Genomic DNA, 23,379 nt, shown 5'->3' with positions numbered 1-23,379 from the left:
AATCACACGGTAAGGTAAATCTTATTGAGTATTTATGCTGCTAGTATCATGCTTGCTACTTTCTAACTTAATTCTTACAACCCACAATAATAGCTATCTTTATTCCCAGTTTATAGGTGAAAAAACTGGGGGTTAATAGTGATGCTTAAATTAGCTCATGGTTACACAGTCTAATGCCAAAGCCTACGTATAATCTTTTCACTGACTTTCCCCCACCTGTCCTAACTAGCATAACCAAATGAAAATACATATCCTAATTACTCCAGAACTTCAGCCATGAGAAGCAACTGCAGACATATGCACATATATATGTGCACAGAACTGCACTCCACCTTGCCAGGCATCTTTTTTTTTTTTTTTTTTGCCAGGCATCTTTAACAAGCTGCTCAAGACTGAATGATAACAGGATTTCTGCTAGCCGTTGCTTTAAACAAAGCACAAAGAGTGGCTTTTGCAAGTTTTGGCATGCTTGAGAAAAGTAAATCCATATGCATTTTAAGTTTCCCAGCATAAATATGACGCCACATAGATCTTAAAAGTTGAACACGGTTTGGAAAGTCCATCAACCAGTGAGAATACAAAAACCCAGTTATAGTGGGTTGTTTTTCTGCAAGACACAGCCACTCCTAATTCCTGTATTTATTGACTTGAACTTGGAGGGAAAATTAAACAACTCACACAGTCCATCTAAGTAGAAACCTTTTAAATTATAGAGTTCCTGGTATAAATCGTAAGTTTAAAAAGGGGGTAGAGTGTATCATGTATATAGATAATTATCTCAGAAACAAACAATTACTCTTGGATTTGGAAAGGCAGCAACAACAGCTAGGCAAGTTGAAAACATAGTAGAAATTAATACTGTGTAGTTATGTATCTGACAAAGTCTGAGTTAACGCACTTGGGAGTTAATGAAAGGTGAACTTTTTCATCTATCCCCTGTGCTTCTTCCAAAAAAAAAAAAAATGAAGAGTCCAAATTCTTCCTGTCCTTCTAAATTCTAATCAAATGCTAACTCTTCTTGAAGATTCTCTTGATTGCCTGAGTTGGCAGTAATTTCCAGGACTTACACATTTGAGTTCATTTTACTTCCTCTAGAAGACTTTTTATCCCTTACCATCTTATCACACACAATGGGCAATGAAAAACTATAAAATCAATGTCCTGGAAACTCAGGATACGATTCCAGACCAAGCTCAGTTACCAACTAGGGTAATAAATGCTGGGCCAGGCTGACTTTTTACCACTCTACCACCCTTCCTCAACTTATCTATAAAATAATGCAACTGACTAGATTATCCTTAAGATCCTTTTCAATCCTAACATTTTCAATAGGTTATCACTGGGGACTTACGAACACTAGTGGCCTTAAAAAACCTTCAATGCATGATCCAACTAGTCTTTCAGATCAACTTGAATTTTTCCAGTTTTGTATAAAGTATGTTCACTCAAACTTAAAAGCACTCTTCCTTTATGTTCCAAAGATGCAATTTAAATGTCATTATCTTCTTCTCTAGTTTACTGACATTATTGTAGTAAATACCTTCAACCCAACATGGCCCCTTGCTATGAAATAAGCCTTGGTTGGGTCATTCCTGGAAGCCAATTTAGGAGGTTTCCTCTTTTTACAGTAGGAAAGTTTCTTGAAAGCTTTCACAGTCTTCAGAAAGATGAACATCTTCCATAAGATGTTACTGAAAAACCCAAATGAGGTTTTTGGCCAACCCAATACTACAATTTTCTCTAATATTCAAGTAAAAAATATTGCTTATTGACTTAGTAATAAGCAGCTATCCTCCTGAACAGTGTTGGCCCTAGCAGGACATTTAATAAGCCACCTTTATTTGCAGTCAGGGTAACTCCACATATTAAAATGCATATTATTTATCATTTCATATGCTTCTTGAAACTCTAGCATCAAAAGTATTCCTGGTAAGGACATGCGGCAGTATGAGAATGACTTCACAGTAGACCCTAACCTGTACTACACTTCAGCATTAAGTCTTTTTCTCTCTACTCAACCTAGGAGCACATCATTTAGAGTACAATGAAAAGAGCCTGCTCACTGAAAGAGTCAATTAAATTCAATATAAATCCTATACCCTCTCAAATATTCAAACAAGTCTCCAAAGATTCTGAACACTGGACCCTATCAAAAAAAGAAACTCTAAATTTGTTACTAAATCATTTAATCAACTGGGTGTAAGAGAATAAATATACATTTTAAAAGTTCATTTACAAAGTCTCCCCCCAGCTAAAGAAATCTGACTGCAAAACTGAAAAGAAGAAAATGAACAGTATTGTACTAATACTGTCCTCTTAAAATAAGTACCCAACTGACGTAAGTGAAAACTGAAGAATTTTTAAGGAATAAAGTACTTTTTAAAGTTCCTATTTGCATTTTGAAAGAAAAGAAATACAATTTAAAGTTCTGTTCTGATATAATAAAACAGGTTCATTTGCATTACAATATTTAGAATACTTTCCAAATCATTTATAATCACAGTGAGACAAAAAGATGGCATACAACATTTATAACAGAAACAAATGATCTGGGAGGTAGGTACAGTGAGAGGAAAGTACCTTGAAAACTACATAGATAAGATCCATTCTTAGTCTAAGAGTCTGAAGTTAAAAATGCAGAAGATTTAGAGACAAACACAGCAAAATAATGAACATCTAGAAAGTTCTGAAACTAACTTGTATGCCTTCTATGTACCAGACAAATTTCACCAATAATGACATAAGGCAGTAATTTCAGAAAACAGAGACTCAAAGAGAATAAGTAGCTTGCTTGAGATTAGAGAACTAGCAAAGAAGAGCTGTACAGTATGTCTAATTCCCAAACCCATGCTCTTCTCATAGTTGTCCAAATTAGGGGGCCTGGAAAAACATGAATACAATGTACAGAAATAGCAAAAAAAAAAAAAAAAAAAAATTAAATTATGGATCACAAACTAAAAAGGACTATAGAACACAGTAGCTAACTACACTTGAATTTACTGCATCACAAAACTACTCCAAACTTATAATTCAAATCAAGTTTGTCAGTGTTATTTATTTTGCATGTAGAAAGTAAGCAGAAGAAAACAAGATAGGAAGAAATTATAAGAGAGAAAAAAGAGCTAAATACATTAAAATTATCTTTTAGCTGTAATTCACCCAAATATGTTGAAATAAAATATGACAATAAGAAAGAGTATTTTATGAGTCATCTTTTTTAACACTATTTGTATTATGCATACTAAAGGAGAAAAAAATTTTCCTCAAAATATCACAGAAAGACTCAATGTAGAATACCTTAAAGAAATACTTGTGGGACTATTTTCCTAGCCATAGAATTCATATGTAACATCTGATTAAAGTTTCCATTCAAGAAAGCATGGCATTCAAATATAAAGGTGGAAATGAAAAATGATACAGTAAAAATATGAACTAAATGAAGCATCAAAATAACACTGCTAAAGGCTAAACTCTCATCAAATATCAAAAGAGTCATATCATCATAATCTGAAATAAATAATTGCCATGTTAGCCCCAAACTAAAGTGTACTTACCCCAAATGTCCAGGTTACAACAATCCAGAGTCTTAAAATATACCAAATTTATTTGAGATAGATACAGAATAGCTCCTCTTTTTCTCCTCCTAATCTTCAAAGCCCAATGTGAGACCAGCCTTCTTCCTTCTTTCATTAGCTGGACATGTGTCAGCTCTCTCACATCTGCGATTTCTCACTGACTAGAGCTGCCTGTCCCATTCCAGGGAAACACAGATGGATCCCAGATGGGAAGGTCCTGCCAAACAGACCAGCTCTTCACCTTGCCAGAATCCCCAGATACAGTCAGTCTCTCTGTCTCTCTCCCTCCTGCTTCCTCTGCCTGCACTACCCTTCCAGCCCTCCCTGTTACCAGGGCTCTCTGCCAGCTGATGTCACTAAGTACACACCTCCCAGTGGCTCCTGGCCAATCTGACATTAACTTGTTAAATACGTGTAATTTGTTTATGGCTGACAATAACAGCAAGGATATTATGCAAAACCTATCTGTGCAAGTCCCTAGTGGAATAACATGTAGAAACACACACTGACACAGAGACTCATATTTTGGGGAACATTCAAATGTGTAACAATTACTATTTAAAGTCCTACATATTGTCTGGTTTCTGCTATTGTTTAATAGCTTCTGCTCTTTGAATCAGTTTCAAAATTCTACATATGAAAAATTCCTTCTTAAAATGAATGATTAAAAACGAACATGTAATTGGATGAAAAATGCAAAGTTGAAAATTAATTTGGGGAGCTATACTAACAGAAATATATGTAAATGAATCACACAAGCTACCTCTCAGATCCAGACTTGGTAGCACTGCAAAACTGGCATGTGATTAAAATAAGACAATGCAGGCAACATGGTTCTGATGCTGTAAAGATTATAAATGAAAGATGAAGACAGAATTCAAAAAATTGTTTTAAAACAAGGCAAATATGAATGTGAGAAATAACATAATGCTTAACATTAAGGAGCTGCTAATGCAAGCTTTAACAATGAAGAGACAAAATATACATTTAGAAATATTAACAATGAGAACCCAAAGAGAAGAACTGAGCCGCTCAAGGTCAGAGTTTAATCACTTATACCTCCAAATACTTAGCATGTAACAGCTGCTCAGTCAATTTCTGCTAAATGAAAATTGATCATCAAAAACTGTCATTGTACTTGACACACAAAGTATTACCACTGAGGTAAACTGGGCAAAAGGTCCACTGGACCTCCTTTTCTTTTTAAAACTCCTTGAAAATAAAAACAAAAAGTTACCAGGGGGAGTGTTTGGCTGCTTCCTGGCCACATTACATCAACATATATCTGCACCAAAGTCTCCATGAACACAGATTAAGAATGAAAGATCCTCCATGTACATAATCAAAACAGGTGTGGCCACGATTCTCTTTTCTATCATACTTGAAATATCTGGAATCTGTAAACAAATTGTCAGTCATGGCAATTTTGGGCAAATAAGAAGAAACACTAAAAAAAAAAAAAAAAAAAAAAAAGAAGAAAGACTATTTCTGTATTTCTGTCAAGGGCAACTTACTGACTAGGTTTCGTGTCTGTAGTTCCATCCCAGCGGTAATAGAAGCAAAAGCAGCCGGCTGAGTGCTTACCCTGTGTATTAAATGCCAGAGACAGTTTTAATTGTCTGAATCTTCACAAAGACCCTATATTATAAAGTTTCTAAATATTATCATTATCGCAAAGTTATAACTAAGGAAAATGAGGCACAAAGAGTTACATAACTTGGCTATTTAACCCACAAAGTGAGTGTCAGCACCAAGTAGTCTGGATTCACAGCCAGAAAACTATAGCCTATTGCCTAGTAGAAAAATGAATCAAAAGATGCCACTGGTTGTCCTGGATCACTAGCTCTGGGAGAAGCCAGCCACCGTGTCATAAAAACTTCAGCAGCCCTAAGATGTCTATATAGTAAAGAACTGAAATCTCTTGCCAATGTCAGCATTAACTTGTTCACATAACTAACCACAATCACCCAATTAAAATACCTTGGAATTTTAACCTATAAGAAGTGCAGGAGAGAATAAATAAATCTAGTATTATTTTATTTTATTTTTATTTAGTATTATTTTAAAAAGTAAAAAAAAGATGGTTCTTTCACTTCTAGCACCCAGACTACAGTTCCTAAATACCATTTCCCACTAAAAGGAAGCAGAGCTCTTTAGAAAAACAGTTGACTCCAGGTATAGGGCAGGATATGTATAAAACTTGTCATATCAGAAATCAATTAAGCTATCCAAGTCTTTTTTTAAGTTTTTTTTTTTAAGCTATCCAAGTCTTTTGGAGTTAGGTTCTAGGGACTTAGAAGCCAACCTGAAGGGGGGATCGGGATGGGGAACACATGTAAATCCATGGCTGATTCATGTCAACGTATGGCAAAAACCACTACAATATTGTAAAGTAATTAGCCTCCAATGAATAAAAATAAATGGAAAAAAAAAAAGAAGCCAACCTGAAGAGACTCCCACTAACTAAAATGTGGTAATTTGGGCATCAGTAAAATAGTAATAATAACTGCAATGGATTGAAACACAACAAAATATTTACATTCATGACTTTAGAATGGAACTTAACTGATTTTTCACCTTTTCAAGGATACTAGGGGACAAATTCATTATTCTGAAACCAGTATATACCAAGCATTTTACCTGCTTTCCTATATGAGCTGTACCTCTAGGAAAACAAATACTTCGTGAAAACAGATCCCTACTGAAATAGTCCAACTAAAATGAAAAAATTATATACAGGCATAACTCATTTTATTGCACTTTACATATACTATTTTTTTTCTTCTTCTTCTTTTTTCTTTTTTTTAAACAAAGTGAATGACTGGCAATCTTGCATTGTCAGGTGATGATTAGCATTTTTTAGCAATAAACTATTTTTTAATTAAGGTATGTACATTTTTTAGGCCTGCTACTCCACACTTTAAATAGACTACTGTTTAGTGTAAACATAATATTAATATGCACTGAGGAACTAAAAAACTCATGTGACTCACTTTACTGTGATACTCACTTTATGGCAGTGGTCTGGAACTGAAACCGAAATTATCTCTGAGGTAAATACGTACTTACAATACAATCATTTTGCAAGTCCCTGATGAAAAAAATTAATCTAGGTAATAAATCAATTGCCACTATATGAGATGAGATATACGGACATTAATGAGCTTCCCTGAGGAAGTAATACCATGACCTGTGAAGCAGTCATGATTTAAAACAAAAAAGTAAATATGGGGACTTCCCTAGTGGCTCAGTGGTTAAGAACCCACCTGCCAATGCCAGGGACATGGGTTTGATTGATAGATGGTCTGAGAAGACCCTGCATGCCATGGAGCAAAGAAGCCTGGGCATCACAACTACTCAAGCCCCCCCAGCCTAGAGCCCGTGCTCCACAACAAGAAAAGCCACTGGGATGAGAAGAAAACGCACCACAACTAGAGCAGCCCCCACTCGCCACACGAAAGAAAGCTTCACGCCAACAATGAAGACCCAGTTCAGCCAAGAGAAAAAAAAGTAACTCTGAATCTGATTAAGCCTTTGGATCTAACATCAGATTTACTGGACAGTGAGAAAATATAGGAATGTCTTAAGTGACAGCATGGAAGTACAATTAGCAAAGTCCAGAATGTGAAGAAACCTATAGTGCAAACAACCTAGATTTATAGAAAAAAGGGTGAGATAGAGGAAGGGAACTGGAGGAGAACCTATAAAGAGAAATAAAAGACTTTAAATGCAGTATGTGGACTTTATGTGGATTTTGACTTGAACGAACCATAAAAAATAACCTATGACTGGGAAATTTTTAAGACTCACTTGACATTTAATTATATTAAGGAATTGTTTTAAAATTTTTAATATTTACCTTTTTAAGAAAACTCTTTATTTCTTAAGAGATACACAGAAACTGTTATTGATAAACTTATATGCTATCTAAGATTTCCTTCAAGAGAAGCTGAGTTGGTGACTACTGCAGCATGGTGTTTACTTACATGAGGGTCCATTTTTAGGTCTGTTTGATATTTTCCATAACACAAAGTAAAAAATAAAGAGCATTTTTTTTTTAAGTGTGCCAAATTATGGGTGAAATTGGCAGGCTGATTTGAACAGTTATACTGGAGTATACTTGCTTTACAATGTTGTGTTCCTTTCTACTGTATGGCAAAGTGAGTCAGCTATATGTACACAGACATCCCCATTTTTAAAAAATTCCTTCCCATTTAGGTCGCCACAGAGCACTGAGTAGAGTTCCCTGTACTACACAGTAGGTGCTCATGAGTGAGCTATTTTTTTTTTTTTTTTTTAATGAGTGAGCTATTTTATACTTAGTATCAACAGTGTATGCATGCCAATCCCCATCTCCCAATTCATCCTATCCCACTTTCCCCCGACTTTCCCCCTTGGTATCTGTGTCTAGAGACAGTTTTTTAAAGCAACTCGGACAAAACAAATTGAAGTCTGACGTGAGGTTTAACATCATGCCAACATATTCATTTATTTCACTGACTACATCATCAGATGATATATCATCAACTTTTAAAAATAAAGGATGACGGTGCAATCTATCAGGAATAGTGAACACAGGTGCTAGTTGGTTGCTTTACAATGAAATTTGTAAAGGATTTTTGTTTTTAAATGTCCTCCCAAGACTTCTCTGGCTGTCCAGTGGTTAACACTCTGTGCTTCCACTGCAGGGTACATGGGTTCAATCCCTGGTGGGTGGTGGAAACTTAAGATCCTGAATGCCACGCAGGGCAGTCAAAAACTTGGGGAGGAACAAACATTTTTTTTAATGTCTTCCTATAGGAAAATTAGAATATGCCCCTGGATATTAGATTTGAATTGGAGGTATCAATATGAACACATGGCTATTATATTATACATGATACTGTATTATAAATTTTTATAATAAAAACATATAGACATAGGAATACACACACAAACACATTCATACATATACTTCCTACCTGTTTACTCAGAGTCTAGAAGCAATGACACCTTGTAGCAGTGAACACATCTTATATCCAGATCCTGATATCTAAACCACATTTTCTAGTAAAACCAGAGCTCCCTGGAGAAATGGCTGATCCAGGATAGGGCAGGAAAACACAAAATAAGCAGGCAACATCTTATATAAGAAAATAAAAGACTACTCAGAAATGTTGAGGGCATGTCAAAAAGATACTGATGCCAGTTAGAAAGGGCTACTGTGGTCAACTGTGAGACAATCTGAGCATCAAAATAAATGGTCATAATAGATTAAAGCATAACGTGAAATAAAAATTGAATTTTAAAAATCTATCAATCTATAAGGAAGAAAAGCAAGCTATCCCTTCTAGCAGAGGTCAACCTATAAAAACAGAAAGGATGATGGAAGCAGAAAATCACCATGGTAGATGAGTGAACAGAAAAACAGGATTATCTAGACATTGTCTCACTTAAGTATTTGGAGGCAAGAGGGACACTGTTTCACGTATTCTCAGAGTGGTTTTAAAAATTATATATACCTAATACACACACAATGATGATAAAGCAAATGGGACAAAATGTTAACACGGGGTGAACAAGGGTCTGTTTTATGATTCTTGCAACCCACTATAAATGTTCTATAACACCAAATAAGCACTTGTCAAAAAGGAAAAAAGTCCCCACTCACAACAGAACAGTTTGAAAACTCTGGGGTATTAAGTGAGTGTGTGCAGCAGTCCATGGGGTTCTAATGAAGGTGCTCAAGACAGTCTCTCCTTTGGTTTCTTACTCTACTGATCACAACTACTGCCATGGTGGTGGTACTGAACGGTAACTTATTTTAAATTGTTATTTTTACTGATGTATCAGTAATAATGTTCATTTCATACCTATAATGGCCCACTGCTGAAAGACAAAGTAGGGATTTCCCAAGTGGTCCAGTGGTTAGGAGTCTGCCTGCTAATGCAGGGGACATGGGTTCAATTCCTAGTCTGGGAGGATCCCGCTTGCTGAGGGGCAATGAAGTCCCTGTGACAACTACTGAAATCCGTGCTCTAGAGCCCCTGCTCTGCAACAAGAGAAGCCACTGCAATGAGAAGTCAACATACCACAACTAGAATAGCCCTGCTTGCCACAACTAGAGACAGCCCGCACAACAATGAAGAGCCAGCACAGACAAAAATAAATAAATTTTAAAAATTATTTTTTAAAAATATATAACATAAAATTAGAAGCCTAAAAATGATACTACAAATATGCTTGTAATCCAGACCTTTGAGTTGGATTCATTAGATTAAAACTATCTCTCATCCAGCACATAAAGATGACTCTAGATCCTCAAACAACGGTGTCAAAAAATAACAATAAATACTGATGCTTACAGTCAACTACATTTTCATTGTGGATGGTCTTTTTTGGGGGGCCATATCATGAAGTTTGTGGGATTTTACTTCCCTGAGCAGGGATTAGCAGTGAGAGCACAGAGTCCTATCCACTAGACTGAGTCCTATCCACTAGACTGCCAGGGAATTCTCCACTGTGGATCATATTTACTTGCATATTTGGAATCTTCTTTGCCATTTAAAAACAATATTATATTTCATCTCAAACATCAGAATTATATTTTTAAAAATTTAACACATTGTAAAACTTAAAACTAAGCTTTACCCCAAAACCAAATATTTTATTCTATTCTACTTCACTGCACAGCCTGTGAGATCTTAGCTCCTGACCAGGGTTCACACCTGTGCCCCTGAAGCACAAGCACAGAGTCTTAACCACTGAATTGTCAAGGCAGTCCCCCAGTGTTTTATTTTTAAATTAATATAAAGAATAATGTTTTACTTAAACAGAAATGTAAAATTAAATGTACAAGTATACTCTCTAACTTGGGAAAAGCAAAAACATATAACACAATAATAAGAAAATAAAAATCTTAAAGATTATATTTTGAAAGAAAAAATATTTTAACACCAGTCTTTTAAAAAATTAATGCTTTAACATCTACTATACAAAAATGAAATCATCTAAAAAACCTTTAGGGAAAGTTTGCAAGACTGCATAATGAGAGAACTTTCAGGTCCACAAAAATGATTTCAGTTCAGTTCAGTTCAGTTGCGTCCAACTCTTTGTGACCCCATGAATTGTGACATGCCAGGCCTCCCTGTCCATCACCAACTCCCGGAGTCTACCCAAACCCGTGTCCATCGAGTCAGTGATGCCATCCAGCCATCTCATCCTCTGTCATCCCCTTCTCCTCCTGCCCCCTATCCTTCCCAGCATTAGGGTCTTTTCCAACGAGTCAACTCTTTGCATGAGGTGGCCAAAGTACTGGAGTTTCAGCTTCAGCATCAGTCCTTCCAATGAACACCCAGGACTGATCTCCTTTAGGATGGACTGGTTGGATCTCCTTGCAGTCCAAGGGACTCTCAAAAGTCTTCTCCAACACCACAGTTTAAAAGCATCAATTCTTCAGTGTTCAGCTTTCTTCACCGTCCAACTCTCACATCCATACATGACTACTGGAAAAACCATAGCCTTGACTAGACGGACCTTTTAGGAGATGATTGTTCAAAGCGGGGATCAGCAGGCCGTAGTTTTGCTAAATTCTTTATTCTTTTGGTAAATAAAGTTTTACTAAAACTTATATAGCCCATTTGTCTATATATTGTCGATCTATAACTGGTTTTCCATGACAACAACAGAGTTGAGACAGAGATTATATTAGCCCATAAAGCCAAAAATGTTTACTATCCGGCTCTATATATGAAACTATGCTTCTATGGTTTCATTGCAACAGAATAGATTTAGAAAGACTCATACACCTACTTGGGCCAGGCATTATGCTATATGTTGGAGATACAACAGTGAACAAAAATATTGTCTCTGTCCACACAGAGCTTGCAGTCTGTTGGAAGGAAAAGTATTATAATTATCATATGCATAAATATCTAATAAACAGTAAATAAAGCAGGAGTCCCCAACCCCTGGGCCATGGATCAGGACCAGTCCATGGCCTATAGGTACCAGGCCACAGAGCAGGAGATGAGCGGTGAACAAGGGAAGCTTCTTCTGTCTTTACAGCCATTGCTCTCATTACTGCCTGAGCTCCACCTCCTCTCATATCAGCAGTGGCATTGGGATATAGATACCATGGTCCTTATGAGAATCTAATGCCTGATGATCTGAGGTGGAGCTGATGCAGTGTGGATCAACAAATGTAATATACCTGAATCATCCTGAAAACATCCCCAACTCTGACTCATGGACAAACTGTTTTTCATAAAACCCGTCCCTGGTGCAAAAAAAGGTTGGGAACCACTGTTATTAAAATAAAGGGAAAAAAAATTAGAAAAAGATTAGAAGAACTATGGACCTCCCATCAGGGGGTGAAGTGAGAGTGAGGGAAGTGAGAATTCTCTGATAAAGTGAATAATTAAAAGATAAGAAGTGAACTAGGCTTCTTTTTCAAAAGGAGATGAAGAGTATTTCAAGTATTTCAGCAGAGGGGACGGGATATATGCGAAGAGGCATGCATGGCATGACAAATAGATTCAAGGGATTAGATCTGATAAAGTGCCTCAAGAACTACAGAGGGAGGTTCGTGACACTGTACAGGAGGCAGTGATCAAGACCATTGCCAAGAAAAAGAAATGCAAAAAGGTAAAATGGTTGTCTGAGGAGGCCTTACAAATAGCTGAGAAAAGAACAGAAGCGAAAGGCAAAGGAGAAAAGGAAAGATACACCCATTTGAATGCAGAGTTCCAAATAGCAAGGAGAGATAAGAAAGCCTTTCTCAGTGATCAATGCAAAGAAATAGAGGAAAACAACAGAATGGGAAAGACTAGAGATCTCTTCAAGAAAATTAAGAGATACCAAGGGAACATTTCATGCAAAGATGAGCACAATAAAGGACAGAAATGGTATGAACTAACAGAAGCAGAAGATATTAAGAAGAGGTGGCAAGAATACACAGAAGAACTATACAAAAAAGATCTTCACGACCCAGATAATCATGATGGTGTGATCATTCACCTAGAGCCAGGCATCCTGGAGTGTGAAGTCAAGTGGGCCTTAGGAAGCATCACTAGGAACAAAGCTAGTGGAGGTGATGGAATTCCAGTTGAGCTATTTCAAATCCTAAAAGATGATGCTGTGAAAGTGCTGCACTCAGTATGCCAGCAAATTTAGAAAACTCAGCAGTGGCCCCAGGACCAGGAAAGGTCAGTTTTCATTCCAATCCCAAAGAAAGGCAATGCCAAACAATGTTCAAACTACCACACAATTGCCCTCATCTCACACACTAGCAAAGTAATGCTCAAAATTCTCCAAGCCAGGCTTCAATAGTACAAGCTGGATTTTGAAAAGGCAGAGGAACCAGAGATCAAATTGCCAACATCTGTTGGATTATCGAAAGAGCAGAGTTCCAGAAAAGCATCTACTTATGCTTTATTGATTACACCAAAGCCTTTGACTGGGTGGATCACAACAAACCATGCAAAATTCCTCAAGAGATGGGAATACCAGACCACCTGACCTGCCTCCCGAGAAATCTGTATGCAGGTCAAGAAGCAACAGTTAGAACTGGATATGGAACAACAAATTGGGAAAGGAGTACATCAAGGCTGTACATTGTCACCCAGCTTATTTAACTTTTATGCAGAGTACATCATGTGAAATGCCAGGCTGGATGAAGCACAAGGTGGAATCAAGATTGCTGGGAGAAATATCAATAACCTCAGAAATGCAGATGACACCACCCTTATGGCAGAAAGCAAAGAACTAAAGAGCCTCTTGATGAAAGTGAAAGAGGAGAGTGAAAAAGTTGGCTTAAAACTCAACATTCAGAAAATGAAGATCATGGCATCTGGTCCCATCCCTTTGTGGCAAATAGATGGGGAAACAATGGAAACAACGACAGACTTAATTTTGGGGGGCTCCAAAATCACTGCAGATGGTGACTATAGTCATGAAATTAAAAGATGCTTGCTCCTTGAAAGCATCTTAAAAAGCAGAGATATTACTTTGCCGACAAAGGTCCGTCTAGTCAAAGCTATAGTTTTTCCAGTAGTCATGTATGGATGTGACAGTTGGACTACAAAGAAAGCTGAGCGCTAAAGAATTGATGGTTTTGAACTGTGGTGTTGGAGAAGACTCTTGAGAGTCCCTTGGACTGCAAGGAGATAAAACCAGTCAATCCTAAAGGAAATCAACTCTGAATATTCATTGGAAGGAACTGATGCTGAAGCTGAAACTCCAATACTTTGGTCACTTGATGTGAAGAACTGACTCATTTGAAAAGACCCTGATGCTGGGCAAGACTCAAGGAAGGAGGAGAAGGGGACGACAGAGGATGAGATGGTTGGATGGCATTACCGACTCGAAGGACATGAGTTTGAATAAGCTCCAGGAGTTGGTGATGGACAGGGAAGCCTGGTGTGTTGCAGTCCATGGGGTCACAAAGAGTCGGACACAACTGAGCAACTGAACTGAACTTGATGCATGGCTAGTTTGAAGAAGTGGAAGGAGGTTGGCATGACTAGACAGCATTAAGCCTGCAGGAAGAGGCTGAAGTTATGTGACAAGCAAGGGATTAGACCACAAAGAACTTTATTGGGAGTAGTAAGAAGATAACATAGGCCAGTTTGTCTCAGCTTCTCCATGTCAAACAATCCTGTAAAAACCTCAATGGACAAAAGCTGTCTCACTCATCTTCAGTTCCATGAGGCGTGACAACAAATGTTTAAAGTTTGAAATATACAGCTGATCTGACTATGGAGTGTCCTCTTTTTTAGGTTATTTACAGCAACCATTTTAAGAGATAGTAATTTTCTCTCACAATTCTATAAAAATAGCCTGGAGCACCCCATGTCTCCCTGTCCCCAGAAAAAAAAAAGAAAAAAAAAAAAAAATAGCCTGGAGTACCTGTGCCAATTCAGCTACTAAGTATATTATCTAAATCATTAACCCTCTCCATCTGTCAAATCAGATGTCAAACTAGGTGTTAGGAGTCTCTTATAGCTTTGCTTCTTGCTTAAACTTTTTTGTTTCTATGTCTTATTTAAATTTATCTTCCATGTAGTCTAGTAACCTGAAAATAGCCTGAAAATGAAAGAGATGTTTGGAGGCTTTCCAGAAACAAGATATTTTAACTTTCCAGTTTATGTGACTACGTATAGGTTCCTGTTTTACTATTATTAAAAACTTCATAATTTCCTGATTATTTGCTTTACATAGTTACCATTACAAAGCTTGTAAGAATTTTGTGTCAAAAAGAAAAAGCAGAGAAGCAATCAAATTCACAAGTGATCTTGAAAACAAAGCTGAAACAATTCTCTTGATGTTTGAGTCATCGACCCTTATGGGACCAAGTCAGGCTGCAACAGCTGTGGATCATTATTTAAAATCAAGAATTCAATTTGATTGTGATAGCAGATTTTTTAAAGTTGATGGATCAGAGGAACAGAAAATAAATGAAGCAGGAATTTTCATTTGCTAGAATAAACCAACACATTACCCTATATTTTAAGGCATGAGGGATGATATGCAGGTATTCTACTCAAATCAGAGTACCAACCATTTTCCTTCACTATGAGCACTTCAAATAAGCTCTTCTCTACACACCTGGGGAAGGATTCATCTTTTAAAGACTTACCTTAGAGACTTTCCCTTAAGGAGAGAGGATTCTCAAAGCAAGCAGAGTTGACAATCGGCCCTTCACAGTGCTGTCCAAGAAGCCTGACATAATACCACACTGTACTTAAGATTTTCAGTTTTTTTTACCATCTGAGCCACCAGGGAAACCCACTAGATTTTCAGTTTTTTGTTGACCTGAGTCTATTACTATTCTCTGAGGACAACTGGTATGTTTTGATCAACATACTCAATGTTTATTTGTTAGATAAACTGAAATTTCCTAATTGCTTCAAAAATAATTTAACAGGATTGAACCACAGAATATCAACTTTAGAAAGAATCTAATCCAGCTCCCACTTTGGGAGCCCCTGCGTGGTCTGGTGGTGAGGACGTGGTGCTTTCACTGCTGTGGGCCTAGGTTCAATCCTGGGAACTAAGATCCCACAAGCTGCATGATGTGGCCAAAAAGAAATAGCAGAACAAAACAAAAATCCAACTTGTTCATTTGACTAAAATAGAGCAAGGGCGACTCCCAGGTGGTGCAATGGATAAGAAAGCACATGTCAACGGAGGGGACGCGGGTTCCCGAGAGCCAAAACTACTGCGCCTGTGAGCCACAACTACTGAAGCCTGCATGCCTAGAGCATGTGCTCCCTAACAAGAGACGCCACTGCAATGAGAAGCCTGTCCACTGTAACAAAGAGTAGCCTCTCTTGCTGCAACTAGACAAAGCCCATGTAGCAATGAAGACCAGCACAGCCAAAAATTAATTAAAAAAAAAAAAGTTTTAAAAAATAGAGCAAGGAGAGGATAAGTTCTGAAGTTGAATTAAATTCTTATTAAATATGCTGTGGTCAAATCAAGTTATGTTCTCTCCAAGAATTTTTATGGGAAAGCTACTGTTTTGAAATGGCAAAAACTTTTAATAATTTCAAGACTCCTTTGCTAATAACTATGAAAAACTACTAGCCTAGAATTGGTTTCCCCAAACCTTTTGACCATTTTTGCTACCCGTGCCTTGTCCCAGATAAGGCATCCTTCACCCCAGGGGTGGGTGCCCATTTGCAAGAAGGTGGGAGAGCTGTCAAGTTACTGTGCTCTACAGCTCTCACCACCTTTCAGAAGACTTTATGTGAAAGACAAAACTCAATGTCCGAATTCTTGTCAGGTTTTTTAAAGTTGGGTATTTACTGAATCCTATTTTATAAATTTAAAAACTTACAAGGTTAGTGTCATTGACATGCCTAAGATCAAAGCCAGTGTTCCATCTCCTGCTGGCCTCAAGCTCTCAGAATACCTGAATTAAACAGGCTGAAAAAAGCCACTTAAGTAAACCCATCTGCAGAAATGTGCTCTACTTGGGCCTCTCCTTTAGGATGGTGGAGGTGCGGGGAACCCAACCTAAGAGTTTTATTGAGGTATAGCATGCTGCTGCTGCTGCTGAGTTGCTAAGTTGAGTCCGACACTGCCATCCCGTGGACTGTAGCCCACCAGGCTCCTTTGTCCATGGGATTTCCTAGGCAAGAATACTAGGGTGGGTTGCCATTTCTTTCTCCAGAGGATCTTCCCGACCCAGGGATCAAACCCAAGTCTCCTGCCTGACAGGTGAATTCTTTACCACTGCACCATCTTGGAAGTCCAAGGCTTAGCATACATACCATAAAATTTACCTGTTTTAAATGTATAATTTAATGATTTTTAGTAAATTTATAGAGCTGTATAACCATCACCACAGTCTCATTTTAGAACATTTCAATTGCTCCCCAGAGATCCTTTATGGTCCTTTACATTAAATCCCATTTATACCCACAGTTCTAGGAAATCGCTAACCTGCTTACTCTGCTCCTATAAATTAACCATTCATTAATAAATAAATGAAATCATAAAAATAAATGAAATCATAATATGTTGTCTTTCATACCTGACTACGGTAACTCAAGTACAATGCTTCTGAGGTTCATCCAAGTATCAACATTCATTCCTTTTTACTGCAGAGTAGTATTCTATTGGTGGGTGTACCACATTCTTTATACTTACTAGCTGACGGATATTTGGACTATTTCCAACTTTTGGTTGTTGAGTAATGCTGCTGGGAACAAGCCAGTACAAGAACGGTTGCTTTGAACAATTCTGCCCAGTTTTAACTGCAAAAAATTTGAGAGGAAGGAATTTGCCAAGCCCCTTACTCCACCATTCAGGAAGTTTCACCCTAAACAAGTTTTTTAAAATATATAATGGTAATTTCTCTTGATTATTTTGAGGTGATTATGCTCTTATAAGAAGTTTGCCTGATGTTGATGTCTTGTTTAATGTGGGAGACCTGGGTTCGAGTCCTGGGTTATTAAGATCCCCTGGAGAAGGGAAAGGCTACCCACCCCAATATTCTGGCCTGGAGAATTTAATGGACTTTACATGGAATCATTCTTTTTGATTGTAGAGTCCATCGAGTCACAAAAATTGGACATGACTGAGTGATTTTCACTTCACTTAGGAAGATTTAAAAAAATACATCTATATATTCTTCAGGTACTCAAATTTGAGGTTGAAAAGCCTAAAATATGAGTTTTATTAGTATTAAGACAAGTACCTGTTGCTGAAGCCTGTCTATTATTACCTGTACATGTAACAAGCTGCTTTAGTCATGTCTGACTCTTTGCAACCCTATGGACTATAGCCCGTCAGGCTCCTCTGTCCCTGGGATTCGCCAGGGAAGAATACTGGAGTGGGTTGCCATGCCCTCCTCCAGGGGATCTTCCAACCCAGGGATTGAACCCGTATCTCTATGTCTCCTACACTGGTAGGTGGGTTCTTTACAACTACCATCACCAGGGAATCCCCTATTATTACCTAGAGGAAACTAAAGTCCAAAAACCACACAAGCAGTTAAAGAGATCTAAATTCCCAGTTCTCCAGGTAAAAGCGAACATAAGGTAAAGATTAAAACTCACAACTGGCCTAGCACTTATACAACAACTGGAATAATACAAAGATGCTACTTTCCTTATGATTTCCCACTTGATACATTGGAATTTTTTCTTCTTACCCTAGGAAAGTGTTTCTGGTTTTATTTCAAAAGTTAGTCAGAAAATATTCACTTCAGAGAAAGTTTTTACAACTAGTTCAGTTCAAATTCTTTCACTCAAATGTGGAAGTGACCATAACAGATTTTTATATACATCTAAGTTGAATTCCTGCCGGGTAGTCTTTTTTATTTTCTATCTTTTGATAACTTAGGAAGCATGAAACATAAGAAAACTTAAATCATTCAATATTTCAAGCACACAATATTTCAGTTGAAGACACAAAATACTGAGGTTAATGATAGCTTTCTACTTTTATAAAGTAACTACAGAATCTACAGATAAACATATAATTCATACATCCTGCTGGAAAACCTTACAAATTCTCCAGTTTATCCCATTTTTCTCTTGCATTTTCATAGAAAATTTTACTTTTATCACTTTCCCTGAAAACTCTCTTAATAAGGCCTGGTATTTCATATCTTTAACACATTCTGGCTCTGAAATGAAACTAAAGAGAGATAATGTAAACTTATTTTCCTCTGCTATTACAAGTGGTAAACTTTTAGTTGCAAAGAAAATATAGCAATGAGCTAGTTTTCTAGAGTAAACCAACAGAAATGCAAAATTCATATCAACTGAAAATTCCTTTCCCTTTAGCGTATGGCTGCTGCTTCTAAATTTTTAAGTAAAAAAACCATCAAAGTATAAATGTCCTATTATGGAATCACTGCAAATATTCAGGAAAAAGGAAAAGAAAAAGTGTCAGCTACTAACAGACAAGATATATCAGCCGTCTTATTAAAGTTTTGTGTACAAGTAAATACCTCCTCCCTCAGATAAACAATTTAAGTGATAGAAAATTTGGTCTTATTATTATTTCCCAATTATTATTAAGTGTTTACCACATGGTAGGCTTGCAGAGAAGATACAGGCCTTTGTAGGACATTTAACAAAACATCCTCCCACAGTAATACTTTCATTATTTCATTTGGCACATGGCAGATTATGTTAACAGATTTATTTATTGACTAAGTCTAATCATATTTCCTCAGTTGGCATCAATATGATATCTACTATTTACGTTTGCTTCAACACTGGATATTTGTTCAAAAGTCTTCCATATGTTATTTCTACCACAGAATTTTGGGTTTCAATGAAATTTAAGACTTTTTATGGTAGATTACAAAAAGATAAATAATCTTAACAAGAGCTAAAATAATTTGGTTTGTGAGTCCACTTTATAAGCCAAAGAATTTGCTTTTTATTGCAAGGAAATGAAACATTAGGTAATTAAGAGTTCCATAGCAATGAATTAAGACCCAAAGTGACCTATCAGTATTTTTCAAAACCTGGTCATATCATCACCTTTCCTGGCACAGGCATGCACATGACTTTATTTTAATATTTTATAGTTTTCCTTTCATTCAAAACATAACTCAAGATAGCATTCTTTTTAACAAACACTGCTTCCCAAAGCTTAAATGCCTATAATTTCACAAAGATTCTGAATTACACATACTTAAGCCAAACAAAAAAATAAGGAAAATGTAGTCAACCTCATTTAGAGAAAGCAAACCACAAACTGAAAACTGCATGAGAGCAAGGATCACGTGGTTACTTTGCTTCCTCTTCCATTTATTCATTCAACAAATATTTACTGAACATCTACCATGTGCCTGACAATGTTCTAGGCAATGGAAATACTTCAATAAATAAAACAGACAAAAATCCCTGTCCCCTTTGGAACTTACATTCTAGAAAGGGGAAACAGACAATAAACAAAATAAGTAAAATACACAGTATGTTAGAAGATGATAAGCTGGCAATGTGGGGAAGGGCATTTAATTTAAAATAGGGTAGCCTGGTTGGCCTCATTGAGAATGGAAGTGAAGAAATGAACCACAGGACAGGTGAACAAAACGCAGTCTAGGTAAAGGTCCTGACATAAGACAAGGACTAGAGTAGTCAAAAGGAACTGTAAGATCTGTGGCTGGAGCTAGAAAAGTATCAACAGTAGGATATGAGTCCAGAGATCAAGGGGGAGTAACATATGGGCGTAGAACACAGAAAACTTCAAAGTCTCTATTTCTGGCCACACCACACAGCGTGTGGGATCTTAGTTTCTCAAGCACAGATTGAACCCACGTCCCCTGGAGTAGATGCACTGAGTGGTAACCACTGGACCGCCAGGGAAGTCCTTGAAAGTCTTTTTTAAAACTCTTGTTTTATTTTGAGTAAAATGGGAGTCATTAACAGGGGTCTAAGCAGAGAATTTATGAGACTTGACTAAACTGAATCACTCTGGCTGCCATGTTCAAAACACATTGAGGGGCAAGAATGGAAGTAGGGAAAACAACTAGCATGCAACTCTACTAAGCCAAGTCAGATGTGTTTGTGGTTTGGACCAGACACATGGTCCAAAGGAAGGACTGAAGTTGTTGTTTAAATTCTGCATATATTCTCAAGGTGAATCAAACATGATCTCCTGAGTCAATGTGGGTAATGAAAATAAAAGTTACAGAAAATTGGGTCGAGGGGAACAAGGTCGTGAGGAAGCAGCACACAGTTTGCAGCCGCTATTTCTTCCGCCTTCAGTCTCTGGATCTTTTGTAGCGCTTCCAACAGCGCTATGTTGGGACAGAGCATCCAGAGGTTCACAACCTCTGTGGTTCGTCGGAGCCACTACGAGGAGAGTCCAGGGAAGAATGTACCATTTTCAGTGGAAAACAAGTGGAGGTTACTAGCTATGATGACTTTGTTCTTTGGGTCTGGATTTGCTGCACCTTTCTTTATAGTAAGACACCAAGTGCTTAAAAAGTAATCCACGAGACAGATAAGAAGAGGAACATATTAAGAGGTGCAATCTCTTAAAAGGATCAAACCCTTGAATTCAGCATCCTAGATATGTTTGTAAATAAACTTATGGCATAAAAAGAAAAAAGGAAATTGAACGGTTTTTGTTTAAAAGCTAGGTAACAAAATAAAAAAACAAAGTGACTTCATAAAAAATTTAAAATTTTGTACATAATACACTATCCACAGAGTAAAAAGGCAACCCACAGCATGGGAGAATGCAAATTATATATGTGATAAAGAGATTAATACCCAGATTAATATATAGGACTCCTAACACTGAACAACAACAAAACAAATGGCCCAATTGAAAAATGGGCAAAGGACTTGAACTGACATTTCTCCAAAGAGGATATACTGTTGATGGGAAGTAAAATGGTACTGTGGAGAACAGTAAAGGTTCCTAAAAAATTAAAGAGAATTATCATTTGATACCACAATTAATTCCACTTTGGAGTATATACCCAAAAGAATTGAAGGCAGAGTCTTAAAAAGATATGTATATCCTATGTTTATAATAGCATTATTCACAATAGCTGAAAAACACAGAAGCAATCCAAATGTCCATTGACAAATGAATGGATAAGCAAAATGTGGTATACCCATGCAATAGAATATCATTCAGCCTTTAAATGGAAGAAAATTCTGTGATATGCTACAACATGGAAGAACCTTAAGGACTTCATGCTAAGAGAAATAAGGAACTCACAAAAAGACAAATACTATGCATTTCACTTATATGGAGTACTTAACAGTAGTTAAAATTAGAGACAAAAAATATAATTGTAGTTGCCAGGAGTTAGGGGATGGAAAGAATGGGAAGTTACTGCTTAAAAGGTACAGAATTTCAGCTTCCAAGATGAAAAGTGTTATGTGGCTGAATGGTGGTGACTGCAGCCCAACAATGTGGATGTATTTAACACATCAAACTTAAAAATGCTTAAGATAGTGGGATGAGGGGGAGGGAGGGGATATATGTATACTTATAGCTGATTCATGTTGTTAAACAGCAGAAACTAACACATCATTGTAAAGCAATTATTAATGTTGTTGTTTAGTCACTAAGTCTGCAACCCCATGGACTGCAGAATGCCAGGCTCCTCTGTCATCTACTATCTTCCGGAGTTGGCTCAAATTCATACCCATTGAGTTGGTGATGCTATATGACCATATCATGCTCTATTACCCCCTTCTCCTTTTGCCTTCAATCTTTTCCCAGCATCAGGGTCTTTTCCAATGAGTGAGCTCTTCACATCAAGTGGGCAAAGTATTGGGGCATCAGCTTCAGCAGCAGTCCTTCCAATGAACATAGGGACTGATTTCCTTTAGGACTGACTGGTTTGATCTCCTTGCTGTCCAAGGGACTCTCAAGAGTTTTCTCCAGCACCACAATTTGAAAGCATCAATTCTTCAGTGCCCAGCCTTCTTTGATACTCCAATTTTAAAAAATGGTTAAGATGATAAATTTTATGTTAAATGTATTTTAATATATACACTAAAAGTCAGGGATAACTCCAAGGTTTCTGATTAAAGGCCAGGGAAGATGGAAGGAAGATGTGATTTGAGGAGGAAGGTCAGAAGTTCAGATATAGACATTTTTTAGTTTGAGATAGCTATAAGGTATCCAAGTAGAGATGTCGTGAAGACAAGTGGACAAACCAATCAAGAGTTCTGGGAAGGGATCTGGGCTCAAGATATAAATCTGGGAATTGTCAGCATAGCATTTAAAGCCATGAGTTCATGAAGAGAATAAGTATAGATAAAGACATGAAATTAATTATTTAATTGGGCAAGTTAAGAATTAGAAAGACTTCTGTTAGTTCCTACAAAGTCTGAACATATTGCTTTCTGTAAGAAAGCTATGCTATAGACAGCTTATTTTTAGAAGACAAAGATTAAAAACAAAACTCAAATGTATATATATGTCTACAATTAGCTTTCTGCATAGGATAATTGAGTGACTAATAAGAAATTTTTAAAAATAAGTCAAAGGGCACTTTAACCTGAGGGTCCAAAGAGTTCATACAATTCACAAAAATCTATAGAATATTAGGTAGCCAGGAATAAAATAAATCTTGACAAATTTTAAGATCACTTCTAGTAGACATACCAATGAGCAGATTATTGGTTTTGACTGACCACTGATTTAGTTACTCAATCAACAGATCATATTATATGCTCTGAAGAACAAGACAGGGTACTGAGCTAGATAAGATGCTGTAAACCATATGGGACCCTAACCCACCTGCCTAACTAAACTATTTCAAGGAGCCTGTTCCCAGGCCCATATTAAATCCATGTTCCCAGGCCCACATTATTATTATTATTAT

At 37.0% G+C, this 23,379-nt stretch overlaps 2 protein-coding genes across 4 annotated transcripts in view; one reads left to right on the top strand and one right to left on the bottom strand.

Annotated features, from left to right (window-relative positions):
* Positions 1-23,379, bottom strand: part of CBFA2T2 (CBFA2/RUNX1 partner transcriptional co-repressor 2) — a 141,470-nt gene that overhangs the window by 78,776 nt on the left and 39,315 nt on the right. The window lies entirely within an intron of this gene.
* LOC122681279 (cytochrome c oxidase subunit 7C, mitochondrial-like) lies at positions 20,769-21,130 on the top strand. The gene has a single exon (XM_043883183.1). The coding sequence runs from the start codon at positions 20,826-20,828 to the stop codon at positions 21,015-21,017; it is 192 nt and encodes a 63-aa protein (XP_043739118.1). The 5' UTR covers positions 20,769-20,825; the 3' UTR covers positions 21,018-21,130.

This window comes from Cervus elaphus, chromosome 23 (assembly GCF_910594005.1).
Source record: "Cervus elaphus chromosome 23, mCerEla1.1, whole genome shotgun sequence".
Taxonomy (NCBI): Eukaryota; Metazoa; Chordata; class Mammalia; order Artiodactyla; family Cervidae; genus Cervus; species Cervus elaphus.
This window is presented reverse-complemented; position numbering and strand designations above follow the sequence as displayed.